The sequence below is a fragment of the Ixodes scapularis genome, unplaced genomic scaffold, assembly GCF_016920785.2.
Source record: "Ixodes scapularis isolate PalLabHiFi unplaced genomic scaffold, ASM1692078v2 PGA_scaffold3__209_contigs__length_174095766, whole genome shotgun sequence".
NCBI lineage: Eukaryota > Metazoa > Arthropoda > Arachnida > Ixodida > Ixodidae > Ixodes > Ixodes scapularis.
Window position 1 is genome coordinate 6,137,919 of NW_024609868.1, and position 20,259 is coordinate 6,158,177.

The 20,259-nt window shown below is 48.4% G+C and overlaps 1 protein-coding gene across 1 annotated transcript in view; it reads left to right on the forward strand.

Moving 5' to 3' along the window:
• The first annotated feature begins 3,947 nt into the window (after nucleotides 1-3,947).
• The window catches only part of LOC8030512 (sterol O-acyltransferase 1), a 29,164-nt gene continuing 12,852 nt past the window's right edge, over nucleotides 3,948-20,259 (forward strand). Inside the window, exons 1-4 of the mRNA XM_040205661.3 lie at nucleotides 3,948-4,238; nucleotides 13,963-14,081; nucleotides 18,205-18,338; nucleotides 19,089-19,145. Of these exons, the coding sequence (XP_040061595.3) occupies nucleotides 14,028-14,081; nucleotides 18,205-18,338; nucleotides 19,089-19,145 (245 nt within the window). The 5' untranslated portion in view covers nucleotides 3,948-4,238; nucleotides 13,963-14,027. The remainder of the gene's footprint in view (nucleotides 4,239-13,962; nucleotides 14,082-18,204; nucleotides 18,339-19,088; nucleotides 19,146-20,259) is intronic.

The following is a 20,259-nucleotide window of genomic DNA, read 5'->3' on the forward strand; positions in this document are numbered from 1 at the left end:
TGTTTCTGAACACTTCCTGTTTGAAGTCATTCAAAGAGGCAAGCCATATTTCGCTAACACGTCATAGATTCGGGCGGGCGTTTCAGATCAAGCTTTCTGAAAACATTTGCTTGCTTTTTTTCTGAAAATGTGCAGTTTTCAAGCATGATATTCTTAGAGCGATTCCTAAAAAACATTTTCTGTCATTTGAAATAAAAAAAAATTTTGGGTTTTTAGTGGCCCCTTAAGGGTCAAGGCAAGCTTCTCCTGCCCCTTTCCACTTTAGCGGAGCAAATACTGCAGAGGAGATGACCTCCTGTCCAGCATTCGCTCTGCTAAAGTGGAAAGGAGTGGGAGGAGTTTCCCTTGAATCCTTAAAAACGTTATTGGCAGTTATAACTTTTTAAAGGGTCGGCGCTGGCTATATATATATATATATATATATATAGAGAGAGAGAGAGAGAGAGAAATAAATAAACTGCGTAAAAGACGAGGCAGACAGACACAAGTACGACACAACGACACACGGAGCGCAGTATGTCGTACTTGTTTCTGCCTCTGTTCTCGTCCTTTGCGCAGTTTATTTATTTCCCTACACATGAACCAACTAGCCCGCCAAAAGGTGTTACTGGAATACATATATAAGTTTCCTCTGGGAAAGAAATATGTGTAGAAAAGAGGGTCAAAATTAGCTTCAAGTAGTGCAATTACATTAACATTACTTTTTAATAACGTGGGGCAGTAATTCCTGCTCATTTTTTTTTTTACTATATATGTACGAGAACTCGTTTTTTTAGCTTTTTTTGTTTTTTATTGCAACAGTCTTATGCGCCTCCAAATGAACCATACCGAACAGTCGTTTCGCTAGCGCACACGGAAGAACTGTTAAATATGATGAATATAGCTTCTTCTTTAGATGTGACTCAAAGACAGTCGACTCGCCGGTTTTGCTGTTCGTTCAACGGCGGAGGTCCTTAGTTAAAGGGTGACATATGATGTCATCTTCCTGACCTCGAACAAGTTACAGTACGTGTCAGCCATGGGAGCTCGTTCTTACAGAAAGTCATGTAAAACGTTTCCCATCCGACTCCCGACGCCGTCTAATTATTTTCTCCCAGGTTCCGCGTTCCCGGTCATTCACATCGAGGAGGGTTGTTCCAAAACCCCCGAAGAGCCCAAGTTATGCAGAGTGCAAGTTCGTCTGCTTGTTTTGCAGGGCTTGCGGGTACGTGAGGGAGAGGCCGACCTCTGATTGGCTCTGAATGAAGAATAGTGGGTCGACCTCAAGACAGCTTGCTTTAAGGTCTACCCACTATCCTTCAATCAGAGCCAATCAGAGCTCGGCGCCTTTCTGACGTCACTGCAACTCCTGCGCAAGAAGCAGACGACTTGCTCTACGCATTGCGCGTTGTCACATGAAGCTGGACGTCTGGTGGGCAGAGTCGCCGCCAGTTGAGGGAAGGGACGGCGCGTGCTTCCTAATCAATGCTGTACGAAACGGCGTTCCTGGAACGCGTTCCTTTTTGGAGGAACGAAGGAACGCAGCCGTTCCATTTTGCATCGGTGGAACTGGAACGGGAACTCGTTACATTTTTACTAGATCGAAAAAAGCAACGGCGTTCCTTTTTTCGTCCAGTGGCGTAATTTTGATTTCATTTTCAAGAGGGAAATTCTAGGAGTACAAAAACAATATACTTACGAATAACAGGATCTCGTTAACTCTTTGGTTACTTATCTTAGGGTTTATTTTATGTGGACCCCACTTGGTGACAGTCGGGTGCAAAAGAGCTAGCGGACATCGATTCCTTTTCTGGCAGTGCCAGAGACTGCGGTACAAAAAGCAAAACTTTTAGTCGAAAGAAAAGACACAGAAGGAGGGACGTTTCAAACCCAGCTACTTTCTTTGCTTCCACGAATCCTGATACATCCACAAATTTAAGGCCGACTACAGCCATCACTGAACTTCCACAAAGAGACTTACACTTACAACAAAAGTACAGGTTAGCAGACATCGAACGCACCCTCGTATCCCGAACATTCGTCACTTAAAAGATACGCAAAAAATAAGCTTTATTCCTTCTTCCCTTGTTTCCCACCTTCAAACTGAACAACGAATTCAACCTTTACGAAGAAAGACTGTGTTCTTCGAGACTGATCTTCAAAAGCGCTACCCTCTGCTTCACTTGCTTGTCTTGCAGGACGGCAACATCGAGAAGCAACTGTTGTTAAGTTCGAACAAGGGACTCTGTTAAATTGAAACGAGTGAGGTTGTTGTAAAACGCTCGTGCAATGTGGGGTAACAGTACATTTGGCTCGTCTGAATCGCCCACCACAAATATGAATATGGTTAAAAGTTGAGATTTTTAAAGGTGAATATATCAACAAATGAAACTCTGCTTCCGCTTGTTTTATTCTCCTGGTGCCTTTCCATCACGGCATTCAAATTCGCATGTTGCCAATTAATGGGATAGATTAAAAAAACTTTTGCTTTATCTAGCTAAATATGGTAATCAGCAAAATACAAATGTAACGCATATGTAACGACACGTTCCATTTTTTAGCTGTAACAAGAACGAGTTCTCTTTTCACATAGGGAACTTGTAACGGGAACGCGTTCAAAAAATCTGAAGGAACGAGAAACGAGCTTGCGTTCCTTTTCTTGAGGAACGTGTACGACACTGCCTAACATGCGTACTTACCAAACAAACGGGAGACGACGGCTGGTCCTTTGCTCATTCCCGAATAAATTTCCCAAGGGAAGGCAGAGGGGCATACCGCGAGTGGCACCGGCTTTGCTGGATTCCCGTCTTTCCCAACTACATTTTTTTTTTTTTTTTAACTAAGGTTAACGAAACGCGCGAAACGTTCTGGACTCTTGAGACGAAAGGCCAGGGCCGGGGATCTCCGTGTCCTGTTTTCTCAGGTTTTAAAATATGTCGAGCTCACCGGTGACGTGTTCTTCGCAATGTAGCCTCTATAAGCCGTTCGCCCCTAAGATGACAGTGCAGTGGAAGCTACGTGCTCGTTGGACTAGTCACACGTCTACTTTAAGCCAAGTAACTCGCTCTCTCGCTCATACCCACACGCAGAAAAGATTCTCTTTAAAAAAGCGCAACAAGACAGGGACAGACACAACACAAGCGCTATTCACACAAAGAAGGGGTCAGGTGATGAGAGGAAGATTGGTCGATTGGTTTCGGTGATCTCGTAACTCTCACCGCACTGTCAGCTTAGGAATGAACGAAGCACTGTACCGTCGGGATGACGTGACGCCGTGAATCTTTCTTGCCTAGAGTCTGTGAGCCGTGGCTCCAGCGATGTCTTTACACGTAAGCTTTTCTCCATCCCCTTCGCCTTTCGAGCCCGCCTTGGTGCCTCTGTCCCGATCATCGTGCGAGGCGTTTCGCTCACGTTGCCGTCGTTTATTTGCTCCCATGTCTTTGTCACAACATTCCAACACGAAAAATATATATATATATATTTTTTTTATGTCTTAGAGCTCGCAAATAAACTGTCCAAGTAGGGACAAAAGTAATTTCAAAAGTAATGAGTAATTTGCTCAACATTATGCCTGAAAGCAATTCATTAGATTGCCAAATTACTAACCTAAAAAGTAATTATACACATTACTCGCTACCAGAAAACGTATTTTAATTACTGTACGTTCATTACACTAATGTCATGACTGCCATTTCTGGTGCTTCACGGACCCCAGCGCTCCGGCAGGAGCAGATCCTGCCGAGACGGCAGCAGTGATTTCCCTACACACCTCCCCCCCCCCCTCCCCCCCCCCCCTTGGTTTTCCGAAGGGGGCACCCTTAATTCACAACTAATCCTATGTTTTCAATGCCCCCCCCCCCCCCCCCCCCCCCCCCCCTAATTTCAATTCCTGGGGAAACCCCTGGACGGCCGAAGGGGATTACCGCTCCGTCCCCGTGGATTGTCCCCGTCTGCCAATCTGACGGGGAAGGACGGTTTAATCGCTGCCCGGTGCTGTTGCACTCGACGACGACGCAGCAACGGGACACAGAGAGCACAAGGAGGGGGAGGGGCGCAGCAATCGCGCGGCGGTATCGTAGGTTGATGTCCGCCGACACGTCAGTTCCGCCGTTTTTTCTTGGACGAGGGGGCGGCTGCTCGAACTCGTCGCTGCTGCTGCCTGTCGTCGTAGTGCGCCCGTGCTTTTGTGTGCCGCTATCACCGGCCCCCGAGACAGGTCTGCGTTCACGGGGACGCTGCACGCGGGACGCTGATTTGAGGTGAGTGAGCGGTGGCAGCGTCGCGACGTGCCCGTGTGCGCGTACCACTACGCTACGTGCGTCAGCGCGTTGACGGCTCAGCGTGAAGCGAACGGAATGTTGTCGCAAAGTTGGTTTTCACTCGTCGCGTAAAGCCGAATCTTCTTGGATTTTTTTTTCTCGAGTTTTGTGTTGCTAAGAGCCTTGGGAAGCAACACTCGATCAATAAAGCTTCCAAAGAAAGTCGTTTTTTTTTTTAATTTTTACTGTTACCTGTAGTGTATGCATTTTTCCGTGAAAACATTTATTGACGTAATAAACCGGAAAACCGCGCATTTTACTCCCGTCATTGATAAAATAGCGATGTTTACCTTTTTGAGAAATCGTGCGCAACAACTTTATTATCATGTGCGAAGGGTTGAGGCACGATTTCCTCCGGTATCAACGCTCATCCGTGAACTTATGGCGTTGTAATAGGGCCGGGACCGATTTCAGTTCGAAAATATTTATTTATCGACTCTCAAGGTTCAAGCTACATTACAGAGGGGAGTGAACGCACCAGAAAAGATGGCAATTAAACCAACAAAGGGTGTTAGTAAAGCGAGTTTGTTTAAAAAGAGCAACATCGGAAGCGGGAAGGTGGTTCCAGTCGTGTGGTGTTCGAGGCATACATGAAATGTCGAATGTGTGAGTGGTAAGGCTTGGTATGCCAACTTTATGTGATCGAGACGAGCTGAGAGCAATGAGGCGGTTCAAAAATGAGTCTGTGACGGAGGAATGGGTTAGGACGACAAAACTTGTAGAATTTACAAAGGCGCATTTTTACGGTTTTACGGCGGGATGACAAAGTTAGTTGCACCGGCCGTACGATGACAATTAATGAAGCGAGCTGCCCAGTTTCCAATGTCGGGGCTGCGAAGAGATACACCAAAAAGTATTCGAGAAAATAAATGCAGAGACAAATGTATTTGAGGGCGAAGATGCAGATACTGAGATACATTTGTCTTTTATATAACAGGATATACCTTAGAAAGCTTAGATACTTCTGCGAAAATGGCGAGAAGTATCCCAAAATAAAAATACATACAAATATGTTGACCCCCCCCCCCCCCCCCACACACACACACAAATGTTGGCAGGGGCTGAGGGTGCAGTTCGTAGTGAATGCTAAAGGTAGTGCTTGCGTTCGTCTCTGTCTCGGTTTATGCACATCGGGTTACCTCAAACGCTTCATCTATTCCTAGCTACCATCCTGAATGCCGCTAATTAATAACACATCGCCTTCAGTGGTCCATACGCATATATACTGGAGGCCAGCGATTGCCTGTCATTCTTTACAAACGGCGTCTGCCCGTAGTGAATCTTTATTTTGCTGTGAACGTGCGTTTCAAACTGGTAGAAAGTGCTTCTGGGCCACCCGGGGCGGGGATATTGAACAACGAAAACAAACTTCCGTGCTGCACGGCACCCTATAGATCAGTGGTCTCGAACTCGTTTGAGTGTGTGGGTCAGATAGCCCACTCCGAAAAGGTCAACGGCCAACGTAAGATGCTCTATGCTTTTTGTAAACTCAGTTTAGCCAGTGGCATCTTTAGATTTGATTTGTTTATATGACTACTTTGGGCCCTAACTTGACGTGATAACAAGAATTCAATGACGTCGTCCCCTTAGAGCTGGCATTTTTAATAGAACAAGAGGGCCGGTACACTGTCGTTTCCGTTGCTCAATTCCTTCAGGAATTAATCAAGCTCAACATGCGTCTGGAAACAATCAGTTAGTTTGACAGTTCTTGCTTTCCTGAGAATTTTTATTCCACCTCTCTGAACAAATAATTGTCTTTTCATAAGATGGGAGTTTTGAGATTGTAGCTTTATCCTTTGCAGTTGCTCCTGCTAATCGGGTTCGCGCAGCCGAGGTGCATCCTTCAACGAACAGCTCGCGCATGCAGCCTTGGAATTGTTTCACATTTAAAAAAGTAGGCAAGCAAAAATTAAAGCGACACAAGAGGAAGATAAGCTTTTTTTTTTCATAAGCTCTCTACTGTACATGATTGGTGATCTCCTCTCCACTTCCCTGCTTTCTAGCGTTCCGTCAGCTAAGTGGAAAGACATTATGCTGCTATTTTTTCGTTAATGTTCAATAATGAATGTGACGAGATACACAGCCTGGCACAGTACCGCGGTACATTCAATACGTCGCAAATGTACTACTTCACTACTGTTATATAAATACATGCTCTTAGTGCATCTCGTTAGAGGTACAGATACACGAAAGTTTATCAAAAATACTATCGCGATACAATTGTATCGCGAAACTGCTCAGCACTGCAACGTAGTGATCAGATTTTGATGGTCGCGATCCCATACCGATGACGCGTTATCCAATTTTAAACAGAGAAGATTTATACAAAATGAGTTTTTTTTCTGAGGAAGGAGCTGAATTATATTATATTGAGAAAAAAAAAAAAAAAGAAGCTAACGATTTTTACAACAATTGTATTCGAACTCGGTATTGCTTAGGAGACGAATGGAGCTTATTATACACACAGCCAAGATGTTACGTGCCATCCTTCCAAAAATAGCCTTGGTCACAATCTACAGGGAGCTCCCAGGAATGAGTGTTTCGGCCCTGGTATGTAAACTATGCATCGCAGCAAGCTCAAACGTCGTGAGAATTTGACGTTAACACTTGGCATAGAATTCAAAAACACGACGTAACCTGGATTAAAAAAAAAAAAAAAGATGGAGAAAAACTAAATTTTTTTTATAAGCGGACGTCAACCTCGGACTAATATCATCAAACCAATATCTGGCATTGTGCTTTCTTGTGGAATTTATAACAGCGAAAGACACTTGCGAGCAATAAAGATAATATTGTTTTTTTTTTCTTGCTGACAAGTGTTTGTCACTAGACGCCACAGGTGCACACAATGACATTCCTAGTTTTGACGATATCAGATGCCTGGGGGGCACGTCGGCTTCTAAAGAAAATTTGATTTCCTCAATTATCCTTTGATCCAGGCATACCGTCATGTTCTCAAACGTTTGCGTTCCATCCCAACCGCTAGCGTCACACCCTCGTGAAGTTCCAGCTTTCAGCGATGCATAGTCGACATACTCGGGCCGAAAAACACGGTTCTGTTTCCTCGGGAACTCTCTGTATATATACAGATCTAGAACATGGCGATAAGAGAGCCTGAAATTCTTAGCGATCGCTTATTATTTGAGTCAAATTTGTTGCACACGCGTTTATACGACACGAAGTCAGTCTGTCTGCTTTCATCTAACGATGTAGTGGCTCGATGTGTCACCAATGCGGAAGGGCAATCCAGTGCGATGCGGCAACTAACCTGCAGGATTTACCCGTGGCGTCAACTATTTTCCGCTACATCGTCGAGGCTATACTTCCACGTTCATGGCTTCATATATTAGAGAGTTTTAGTATATCGTGTTTTCAGGTTAGTTGCCACTTCGATGCATACTCTGAAGCGCGCGCCCGTAGCCGAAGCGGGTCTTTGAAAACGGTCTACTAGAACTCCGTATTGTGTCTGAGTAGCATGCGCTCGAGCAACACTTTGACAGAGTTGGAGCCCCGGGGAAGCGACGACAGCCTTGACAACAGCACAAAATAGTTAACGGCGAGTACACGCGCAGCAGTGGTAGCCGTAATGCTACAAAATTCAACTAGAACTCAGCCGTTCTAGTCTAGTTCTGGCTGAAAGACGTTCTCAGCTCCCTTAATATATGTTCGAAACTTTTTAGTACAAACATTTGAAGCCTTACGATTGGTCCGAATGCCGACAGTGCCGACTGCCCCTTCGGCGAGATTTAACCGAAGCGCGAGCGCTCTCCTTCGTAACGAGTGTGGGTACGATGACCCTTTGATACGAATGCGAGGCTCCTTGACACGCCGCCATTTTACGAATTAGGTTGGGGAGAAATCGGAAGCGACGACGTTTGATAGCGGAGAGCTTTGGCTAGGCTGTTCACCAAAGCGCCCAGTTTCGCGCAAGCTGTGATAAGAAAGATATATTATTACACTTGCGCAGAGACAGCATGTCTAAGATTAAATATTTTAAATAACGACAGTGAACGGTTTAGTTATAACCATCTGAAAAACCCACTCGGAGCGCGTGACAGGAAAGGGTGAGTGGCGGCGCTGCGTACTAACAGACAGTGCCCCTCCCCTTTCTTCCTATCTTAAAAACACATTACAAAAGCAAAAAAAAGCAAAAACAAAAAAAAATGTTTGTTTTTTTAGTGTTTGACCCTTTGCAAATCTGCGCCTTCGTCAGACTAGTAGGATTCCGCTGAAAGCTCAAGCAAGCATCGTACGTTTTCCTTCCAGTATCCCGCGGTACATGATGTACAAAAGTAATCGGAAATAGTTATCGTCCATTGTGCGCCCGTTAACACCGTCAACAGTGCGCGTGGTCGTAATCGGCCAAGCAAGAGATTCCACACTGCGCGATCTACATCAAGGGCTCTTCGAATTCCTACGTGAGCGATATATATATACATTGTCTCGTTTCAATGGTCCGGGCAGTCGGCGTGCGTTTCGCTTCCAGGAATCGATAAGAAGTGCTGCTTATCCTGCCAGAATGACAGTTACGAGGACTTTTAAAGCTGAGCCGATCGATCACACCACTGATTGGCCCCCCTATATCAGTTTGCATATCTAAGCAGAGTGTGTGTGCACTAAAGAGCGATAATGAACTTCTGACAGGCTCGTGCTCAAGTGTTTGGTCATCTCCAGAGCAAACTGCGCTGCTGGCTACGAGAGTCGACACGCTGAAATTTACTCGACGAACAGGTCAACGCCCCGACATTTCGGACATTTCTAATAAACAATACAGGGGAATGGAAAAGAAAACGGCTACCTCGTCCAACTCTCTCTCTCTCTCGCTCTTGCGTGCGAGTGCGTGTCGGAACATACGCGAGAGAAAAAGATATATAATGTCATAAATGTTCGCCTCCAAGCAATTAAAACATTACAGCTTTTTGCACAGGAACGCTCCATTGCCTCGTCAGAAACCTGGGCTTCATGGAGCAGAAAAAGCCTCGAATTTCACCCGGCGGCGTTTTCTCTGCGCGTGGGACAGTGACTCCTGTGCCACGGCCACAAGGGGAGTCCTAATCGAATGGCCGTGCCTGTGCCGTGAGCAATTTGAACGGGTGTAGGGTGGTGTACTTCCGGTTGAATCACACTGGAACTGCACTGCCCTGCAGTTTTCTGCACCATGTAGGTAAATCGAACGAGCCTATGAATCGGACTTTCGCAAAGTACGAGCCGTTTCGTCGCTCCGCCCTCCTGTCTTCATGCAGTAATTGTACGTGCTACATCCCGGTCTATGGTGGAACAATTCCAGAAGATAAAAACGACATTCCGAAACGTTTCTTTTTTTTCTTTTTTGGAAACATCCGAGCATATCGCGACTGCATCTGCGAGTGCTCTCCGATTATTTTGAAACACAGCTGACTCAACCCTACGACTCCAACAATGCCGAGACGATCCTGTTATCACTGGGTTTCACGATAGGAGACGTTCGCTCCCCGGCGAATTCGTCGTACTCTGCGTACCAAAAAGAACAGCTGACGTGCCCGTTGCGTTCATTTTAGCTGCTTATCACCCCCGCACGCTGCTGTACTTAAAAACAAGTTTTTTTGTTTGTTTTTTTCTTTTTGTACAACGAATAGGAGGTATTCACTGGACGCCATATTTGAGGGCGATGTCTAGAGCGCACGCTCAGAACGAGCTCAGATTAATAGCCTGCTAAGACCGGCAACCCTGATGGTGCTAAATGCACGCTCCAAAAGGACTGCGGAAGCTCGCCGTCAGCACGTGCTCAGCATGCAGCGCACACGGATATGGCCATTAGTGAATACTCCCTATAGATTGGTTTCACTAAGCGTTCGGCGCATGCGTGGCGCCGCCATAACTTTAGTTCACAAGACCCAGTACAATTGCACGCGCACTTGACATCATCGAGTGCGCGTGCAATTGTACTGGATCTTTATACAACCGCGTTCGCAACCGCTTTGCGAACGCGGATCCGCTTCCAGTGTGAATGAGCGGTGAGTGCATTGTGGCAGCGGTGGCGTGGTCGTAACTGGCTGGTGAGATCGGTTTATTGACAACCAGCAATTTCGGTTGGCTCGTTGCCCACAGGCGGACCTCTATCGGTGAGGTTGACAGGCTGTAATCTCTCGCTAACGACCATGATAGGAGAAACCGGTCGAATCCGAGTCGAAGCCAGGTTTGTAAACGACGAAAACAAAAGCCGCCGACATTCGAGGTTGTATGCATGATGCAGGGCCCATTCCTATCTCCGGACGAAGCGGTGAATAGTCTGATGGCAATCCTGCCGAGACTCGATAAAAAGAAAGGCAGGTACCGAGCAAGCCCTTTTGTTTCTGAGTATGTGCATTGTCTGTCTTTTTTATGTATATTTTATGCGCTACTTCAGATTGTTTTATCTTTTATTTTGCCTTGCGGGACGCGATAAGAAAACTAACGCAATGCGCGTAAGGGCAAACCATATATTGACCTTCAGAGTTCCTGTTCGATTGTGAGCTAGTTCCTTAAAAAAATAAAGCCCTAAACGTTTTTTTTTTTTTTTTCGAATGCGTTTGGAGTGTTTTCATTGTTCAAACAAAGAAAATATACACTTGGAGTGATATTAAATTTACAAACAAAAAAAAAAACTGTAAACAGTAAAGGCCCGTTCATACTCTTGCGACCTCTTAAACCTGGGTTCCTTAAAACTTCTTAAACCAGAGTAAAGCCCCTCGATATGCTTTCGTTTGTCTTTGCAAGTAGCGCCAAATGCGCGAGCGCACGTGGCCCAGGTCTCGAGCGGCCCTTGGAAGCAAATGGCGGTGTAGCACTGAAATGAGCGGCCCTTGGAAGCGAATGGCGGCGGAGCACCCGCTAGTGGCACGTGTAAACACCTTTATCAAGGGGCTTTAAACCAGAGAACACACTGACGCCATCTATTGGGAAGCAGTGTAAACTCGCGCATTATCCTTTCTTTCTTGGCTCGAAACTACTTTTGTGAATGTTATAAACGAGCCTTTCTATGGGTATTACGCACATTTGACCTCGGAAATCCCGCAAAACCTTCGCTCTTGTGAAATGCAGTTCCAGGCTCACCGCATAGATGGCGCCACAATGCCGGTGTGTTCCCTCATTCTAAAAACATTTAAGAAGTTTTAAGAGATCTCGTCTCTCTCAGTCGTACTCGGTTGCAAGAGTGTGAACGGGCCTTTATCAACAAGTTGTAACTAGAAAATAGTAGCAGCAAACACTGCTTAGCAGTATTCAAGGTAAAACATTTTAAGTGCCTAATCACTGCCATTCATTTCATTAAAAAATTAAATAAAGAACGCGCACATGTGTTATTCATGATTATATATATATATATATATATATATATATATATATATATACATTTGTTTTTAATCGGAAAAAGTGGGTTTATTATACATTTCTCGTTTAGAGCGTACGACACGCTTAGAGGGTGCGAGATGCGACAGCGCAAGCTGCAATCCTTGACAAACCAACCCCCCCCCCCCCCCCCCCCCCCCCGCGGCCCTCAAAAATTAAAAAAAAATAGAGGAAAAAATATTCAGGAATAAAATTATGTGCACTCGGAATATAGCGGCAGATGCGATAAATGTGTACCTTGTGTTTCGCGGAGCGGGCAAAGCACGGCTCGGTTCTTACTCGGTTCTAAAATTGCATTCATCGGCGAAGTTCATTTCACTCGAAGCCCGTCCCACAGACGCGTTCGCTTCGAAGAACAGTGAGCAACGGAGGCAATAAAAGTCTGCAAGGGAATGTCGCCCGTGTGTTATACCGGAAGGGAAGTTCCAACAAGAATACCACGACTGGCTTCCCTTTCCTCTGGCTTGGGAAATCGGCTTATCGACGTCGACCTTGTAAGACAAAGAAGAGCACCTGTTCAAGATGCTCGATGGTTTCCTAGATACGGCGTTTGGAAAATACCCGGCACGTACACACACACAAAAAAAAATAGGTGGAAGTTTAGGAGAACTTGTAACGTGTGCACGGGACAACAAATGAGAGTAGAAAATGAAGTTTTTCTGTTTCCAAATAAACAGTTAACACTGAAAGCACTGAAAGTGTATCCCGTGTTTAAATATACTTGCCAGTTAAACCCAACTTAAACGAAACAGTACATCGAGGCTCGTCTATAGTCCACCAAGCGGTTTCCGTCGGCAACTTAAACCAGGCCGCATGTTTCTACGCGTTTGCATATTGTCTCGTCAAATGCGTTCTAGATTCGATATGAACTGGTTCAACGTAAAGAAAACGATGCCGAAGTCGCCACACTGTCGCTATACTGCTTCTCGACGAAATCCGTTAGCATTTATAGAGCAAAGTTTGTTGTCTTCAGACAGCCAGTCTGTTTTCCCGGGCGTCGGCGGTTTCTGGGATGAAGTCCCCACAGCTTTCCTCGATCACCGCCCACAGTCTGCATATTGCTGTCTTCGAAGAGCAAATCTTACCCGCCGGGTGTCGGCGGTTTCGCGCAAACGGAGTGGTCGCTGCGACTCGGCCTTGCGTTGTCACGTACGTTGCGCACACCAGAGAAACGAAGCCTAATGCCTACTTCCCGGGGGGAGGAGTGCTCGTCAACAGCGGCGTGTCTTTGGAACCGAACGAGAAGTATATGTTTCCCTCTTAGGTAAGAAGGAATGATAACGCAACGAGCGAACAAACGAAGAGAAAGAGCACGGCGTGAACCTCACGGGACCAGTCCAGTCCGAACCATGACTGATCAAAGGAAAGACGGCTGCACGCAACAGGGCAATAAATGCTAACGCATTAAAAAAAAAGTGGAAGCCGTTTACAACTCCCTGTAACGCCGAATTAGAGCGCAGCTCTTGAGGAGGAGGAGGGAAGGGTACTGGGGGGTCAAGTGACCTTGGGTGGGGGTCACGTGACCTAGGGGGGTCACGTGACGATGACGATGCCGATGACGTCATCAGTAACGATGACGATGCAGATACCGATGACGTCATCAGTGATGATGACAATGACGATGCGGATGCCGGTGACGTCATCAGTGATGATGACGATGACGATGCGGATGCCGGTGACGTCATCAATGACGTCACTGATGACGTCATCAGCGATGATGACGATGACGATGCGGATGCCGGTGACGTCATCAGTGACGTCACTGATGACGTCATCAGCGATGATGACGATGCGGATGCCGGTGACGTCATCAGTGATGATGACGATGACGATGCGGATGCCGGTGACGTCATTAGTGACGTCACTGATGACGTCATCAGTGATGATGACAATGACGATGCGGATGCCGGTGACGTCATCAGTGATGATGACGATGCCGATGCCGGTGACGTTATCAGTGATGTCACTGATGACGTCATCGGGGGTCACGTGACCCCGGGGATCACGTGACTTGGGGAGCCACGTGACTTTGGGTGGCACGTGACCTTGGGGGTCACGCGACCCTGGGGAAGGGGTCACGTGACCCCCGATGACCCTTGGGGAGGGGTCACGTGACCTTAGGGTGACCTTGGGGTCACGTGACCTTGGGGGTCAAGTGACCTTGGGATGACCTTGGTTACGCCGACGCCGACGGCGACGGCGACGCCGACGCCGCTTAAGCCGGGAACGGGCCCCTAAGAGCTGCACTCTAAAAACTCAATAAATTTGTGTAATCACAACAGAACCGCTCTTTCCTCAGGTGAAGGGCCGAAGCAGACTTTTTGTGGGGCGTCGTCTATCTGCCCGTTGGAGGGGCGCTCCACCATGGAGCCAAGCGGGTTTGCAGAGCAGCTCATCTGCCTCAAGGCCAGCATCTCGGTAAGCAGAAGTTCAGGAGTTTTCATTAGAGGTCCGAATTCCTTATTTGCGACCTGACCAAACGTCGCTGAACATTAATCTCGCAACACACATGGATACACGTTTCTCTCATCCCGCATACGTTTCTCTCATCCCACGTATACGTTTCCCTCGTCCCATATACGCTTTCCTCCATGCCACATAGGTTTTCCTCATGCCACATACGTTTTCCTCATCCCGCATACGTTTCCCTCATCCCGCATACATTTCCTTCATTCCACATAGTTTCCTTCATTCCACATACACTTCATCCCACATAGGTTTCCCTCCTTCCACATAGGTTTCTCTCATTCCACACACGTTTCCCTCATTGTAGGCGTAAGTTTCCCTCATTGTAGGCATAAGTTTCCCTCATTGTAGGCATAAGTTTCCCTCATTGTAGGCATAAGTTTCCCTCATTGTAGGCATACGTTTCCCTCATTGTAGGCATGCGTTCCCCTTCTTGTAGGCCTGTTTCCCTTCTTGTAGGCATGTTTCCATTTTTGTAGGCATACGTCTCTCTCATCGCAGGCACATCTTTCCCTCATCGCAGGCACATCTTTCCCTCATCGCAGGCACATCTTTCCCTCATCGCAGGCACATCTTTCCCTCATCGCAGGCACATCTTTCCCTCATCGCAGGCACATCTTTCCCTCATCGCAGGCACATCTTTCCCTCATCGCAGGCACATCTTTCCCTCATCGCAGGCACATCTTTCCCTCATCGCAGGCACATCTTTCCCTCATCGCAGGCACATCTTTCCCTCATCGCAGGCACATCTTTCCCTCATCGCAGGCACATCTTTCCCTCATCGCAGGCACATCTTTCCCTCATCGCTGGCACATCTTTCCCTCATCGCTGGCAGATCTTTCCTTCATCGCTGGCACATCTTTCCCTCGTCGCTGGCACATCTTTCCCTCGTCGCTGGCACATCTTTCCCTCGTCGCTGGCACATCTTTCCCTCGTCGCTGGCACATCTTTCCCTCGTCGCTGGCACATCTTTCCCTCATCGCTGGCACATCTTTCCCTCATCGCTGGCACATCTTTCCCTCATCGCTGGCAGATCTTTCCCTCATCGCTGGCACATCTTTCCCTCATCGCTGGCACATCTTTCCCTCATCGCAGGCACATCTTTCCCTCATCGCTGGCACATCTTTCCCTCATCGCTGGCACATCTTTCCCTCATCGCTGGCAGATCTTTCCCTCATCGCTGGCAGATCTTTCCTTCATCGCTGGCAGATCTTTCCCTCGTCGCTGGCACATCTTTCCCTCGTCGCTGGCACATCTTTCCCTCGTCACTGGCACATCTTTCCCTCGTCGCTGGCACATCTTTCCCTCGTCGCTGGTACATCTTTCCCTCGTCGCTGGCACATCTTTCCCTCATCGCTGGCACATCTTTCCCTCATCGCTGGCACATCTTTCCCTCATCGCTGGCAGATCTTTCCCTCATCGCTGGCACATCTTTCCCTCATCGCAGGCACATCTTTCCCTCATCGCAGGCACATCTTTCCCTCATCGCAGGCACATCTTTCCCTCATCGCTGGCACATCTTTCCCTCATCGCTGGCAGATCTTTCCCTCATCGCTGGCAGATCTTTCCCTCATCGCTGGCAGATCTTTCCCTCATCGCTGGCAGATCTTTCCTTCATCGCTGGCAGATCTTTCCCTCGTCGCTGGCACATCTTTCCCTCGTCGCTGGCACATCTTTCCCTCGTCGCTGGCACATCTTTCCCTCGTCGCTGGCACATCTTTCCCTCGTCGCTGGCACATCTTTCCCTCGTCGCTGGCACATCTTTCCCTCGTCGCTGGCACATCTTTCCCTCGTCGCTGGCACATCTTTCCCTCGTCGCTGGCACATCTTTCCCTCGTCGCTGGCACATCTTTCCCTCATCGCTGGCAGATCTTTCCCTCATCGCTGGCAGATCTTTCCCTCATCGCTGGCAGATCTTTCCCTCATCGCTGGCAGATCTTTCCCTCATCGCTGGCAGATCTTTCCCTCATCGCTGGCACATCTTTCCCTCGTCGCTGGCACATCTTTCCCTCGTCGCTGGCAGATCTTTCCCTCGTCGCTGGCAGATCTTTCCCTCGTCGCTGGCAGATCTTTCCCTCATCGCTGGCAGATCTTTCCTTCGTCGCTGGCAGATCTTTCCCTCGTCGCTGGCACATCTTTCCCTCGTCGCTGGCACATCTTTCCCTCGTCGCTGGCACATCTTTCCCTCGTCGCTGGCACATCTTTCCCTCGTCGCTGGCACATCTTTCCCTCGTCGCTGGCACATCTTTCCCTCGTCGCTGGCACATCTTTCCCTCGTCGCTGGCACATCTTTCCCTCGTCGCTGGCACATCTTTCCCTCGTCGCTGGCACATCTTTCCCTCGTCGCTGGCACATCTTTCCCTCGTCGCTGGCACATCTTTCCCTCATCGCTGGCACATCTTTCCCTCATCGCTGGCACATCTTTCCCTCATCGCTGGCACATCTTTCCCTCATCGCTGGCACATCTTTCCCTCATCGCAGGCACATCTTTCCCTCATCGCTGGCACATCTTTCCCTCATCGCTGGCACATCTTTCCCTCATCGCTGGCAGATCTTTCCCTCATCGCTGGCAGATCTTTCCCTCATCGCTGGCAGATCTTTCCTTCATCGCTGGCAGATCTTTCCCTCGTCGCTGGCACATCTTTCCCTCGTCGCTGGCACATCTTTCCCTCGTCGCTGGCACATCTTTCCCTCGTCGCTGGCACATCTTTCCCTCGTCGCTGGCACATCTTTCCCTCGTCGCTGGCACATCTTTCCCTCGTCGCTGGCACATCTTTCCCTCATCGCTGGCACATCTTTCCCTCATCGCTGGCACATCTTTCCCTCATCGCAGGCACATCTTTCCCTCATCGCAGGCACATCTTTCCCTCATCGCTGGCACATCTTTCCCTCATCGCTGGCACATCTTTCCCTCATCGCTGGCACATCTTTCCCTCATCGCTGGCACATCTTTCCCTCGTCGCTGGCAGATCTTTCCCTCGTCGCTGGCAGATCTTTCCCTCGTTGCTGGCACATCTTTCCCTCGTTGCTGGCACATCTTTCCCTCGTCGCTGGCACATCTTTCCCTCGTCGCTGGCACATCTTTCCCTCGTCGCTGGCACATCTTTCCCTCGTCGCTGGCACATCTTTCCCTCGTCGCTGGCACATCTTTCCCTCGTCGCTGGCACATCTTTCCCTCGTCGCTGGCACATCTTTCCCTCGTCGCTGGCACATCTTTCCCTCGTCGCTGGCACATCTTTCCCTCGTCGCTGGCACATCTTTCCCTCGTCGCTGGCACATCTTTCCCTCGTCGCTGGCACATCTTTCCCTCGTCGCTGGCACATCTTTCCCTCGTCGCTGGCACATCTTTCCCTCGTCGCTGGCACATCTTTCCCTCGTCGCAGGCACATCTTTCCCCCGTCGCAGGCACATCTTTCCCCCGTCGCAGGCACATCTTTCCCCCGTCGCAGGCACATCGTTCCCCCGTCGCAGGCACATCGTTCCCCCGTCGCAGGCACATCGTTCCCCCGTCGCAGGCACATCGTTCCCCCGTCGCAGGCACATCGTTCCCTCGTCGCAGGCACATCGTTCCCTCGTCGCAGGCACATCTTTCCCTCGTCGCAGGCACATCTCTCATGCGTTTGCCTCATCGAAGGCATGCGTTTGCCTCATCGAAAACATGCGTTTGCCTCATCGAAGGCATGCGTTTGCCTCATCGAAGGCATGCGTTTGCCTCATCGAAAGCATGCGTTTGCCTCATCGAAGGCATGCGTTTGCCTCATCGAAGGCATGCGTTTGCCTCATCGAAGGCATGCGTTTGCCTCATCGAAGGCATGCGTTTGCCTCATCGTGGCCTACGTTTCCCTCATCCCAGGCATAAGTTTCCCTCATCCCAGGCATACGTTTCCCTCATCCCAGGCATACGTTTCCCTCATCCCAGGCATACGTTTCCCTCATCCCAGGAATACGTTTCACTCATCCCAGGCATACGTTTCCCTCATCCGACATACGTTTCCCTCATCCTATAAGCATACAAGCTGTCACTTTGCCTTCGGTCGTAGGCTGAAAATGGTCAACTGTTTACGCGAATTTGCAGAGATTACGCCACAGCGTCAACGAAGAACTGGACAACCTTGGCGCTGCACTGGATACCCTGGCCAGGGAACAACGCGCAGCGGAAGACAAGGCCGCACCCAAGGCCCCCAGCGAGGCACACCTCCGGAAAAAAAGGTCGTTCCCCCGCACACGGATGGTCGTATCGTGGATAGGACATGAGTCACATGACCATGCAGCTTGGGAGAGATGTAATGTGTGCACCCTGATTGCCTCGCACCCATCCTGGGTGATAATTAGAGTGCACGAGTTGAGAACGCGTTGTCTCTTTCCACCTTTGTCTAGTCGTTTCGTGAGATTAATATGAGTTATGTTGCATTAATTCAGAAACTCACTGAAATTGGTTGTTTAGATGGTTTCCAGGGTGTTATGACATTCAATATAATTGGAATTGCAATACTGAAATTCCTGCAAGTTTCCATTGGGAACTTCTTGAGGCAGCAGCCTGCTCCACTGGCAGCTTTGAGTTGTGGAGTTGCATGTCAGCTGACAACCGCTCTGAGGCACGATTCAAATTACAGCAACATAATTCTAACTAGCTCGATTAAATTATTTCTTTTATGTAAGGGTGATGAACTCCCGTAGTCTTCTCCCCTAAGAAACAAACAATAGCATTGCTGATATGCTGTCGACGGGCAGACCATTCCAATAACCGCCTTCTGCGCACTGCAAGCTTTGTCAACGGGACTGTGTAACGCGTATTGAGCATGCGCGGTAGTTGTGTTCAAAATATGAGACGCTGCGCATGCGTTCAGTCGAATGACTCGGCATTTTTTGCCTCGGTTAGAAACGCTGAAAAGGTGGAGTTTTCGTAACATCAATATAGAGGGGGAAAAAAGCATGAAAAACTTCTCGGTTTCGTTGCAGTTCACCTGGTCAAGGTCTACCAGAAAAGATCTTCACTATCCGAGAATCCCGTATTGTGTAAGTTTTCCTTTTTTTATTTTATATCGAATCCACTCTACTAATAGTTTATTTCACGCGTCATATAGTAGGTCATGTGAAGTGTACGTTCCGTACAGTGACTTCAAACGTCACCGGTCACTCGCGTTTGTCTCTCTCTCTCTCTCAACAACGGTGAAGGTTAGAGCTTGTTTCGTGCATCTTTACGCCTAGATGTGCAGGAGACGTCCACACGCCTGATAAAAACTTGCAATGCACATGTAGCTATGACCGGTGTTTCACTGTTCACGCTACCACTTCCTGTGAGTACCCTTTTTCGTTTGGCAACAAACACACTGGCGCCACCGACTACTTCTCATAAGTAACGCCGCGTATACTGCATCTCGCGAACAGTGCGAACGCTTCCGGATCAAGGCCAAAAGCGATCAATGACTTTTTACTTACAGGCGATACCACATTTCAACTCAGTGATGGTCTGTATGACTGGCAACCAGTGCGGTTAGTGTACGTTCAGCCCCTTCGAAAGTATAGCCCTAGCACCAGCCTTATCACGCCTCAGTCGAGCCACCCCGTTTTTAAAGCGCTAGCTTTATAGGGCCAACCAACCTCAGGAGCCGTGTAAGCACAAAATGTGTAGCTTGGTCAGTTCGTAACCGCTAAAAAATCTTGAAAAGAATGGGGACCGGTGCCAGGGATCAAACCCCGATGACCGACATGGAAGCCGAATGCGCGCTGATTGGCTACGGACCCAGCATACAGGAACTGGAGGAGCAGAAGCAGGTGGTGTGAGAAAACGCGCAGAGCGTAAGGGGTGGAAAGGGCAAGAAAGAGAGGAGCAGAAACAGGTGCTTTAAAAAGAGCGTGCGGAACGAGATGTGGAAAGGGCAGGAAAGCGCGCTTCCGAATGTGCTGAAGAGAAGCGCGCAGTGTCACCAAGAGACTACGGTGTGACGTAATGTTTCCGTACAAAACCCTGCCCTAGGCATCACCTGAGCTAAAAGCATCACTCACACCAGGCACCGAAAGACTAAGGGTCATTCTCCCCTAGTACCACCCGAACTAAAGTACCACCCACCGAAAAAGCTACCGCATTTTCTTTGTCGCCGCTTGTCCTGCAATCACCAACTCCGGTAGA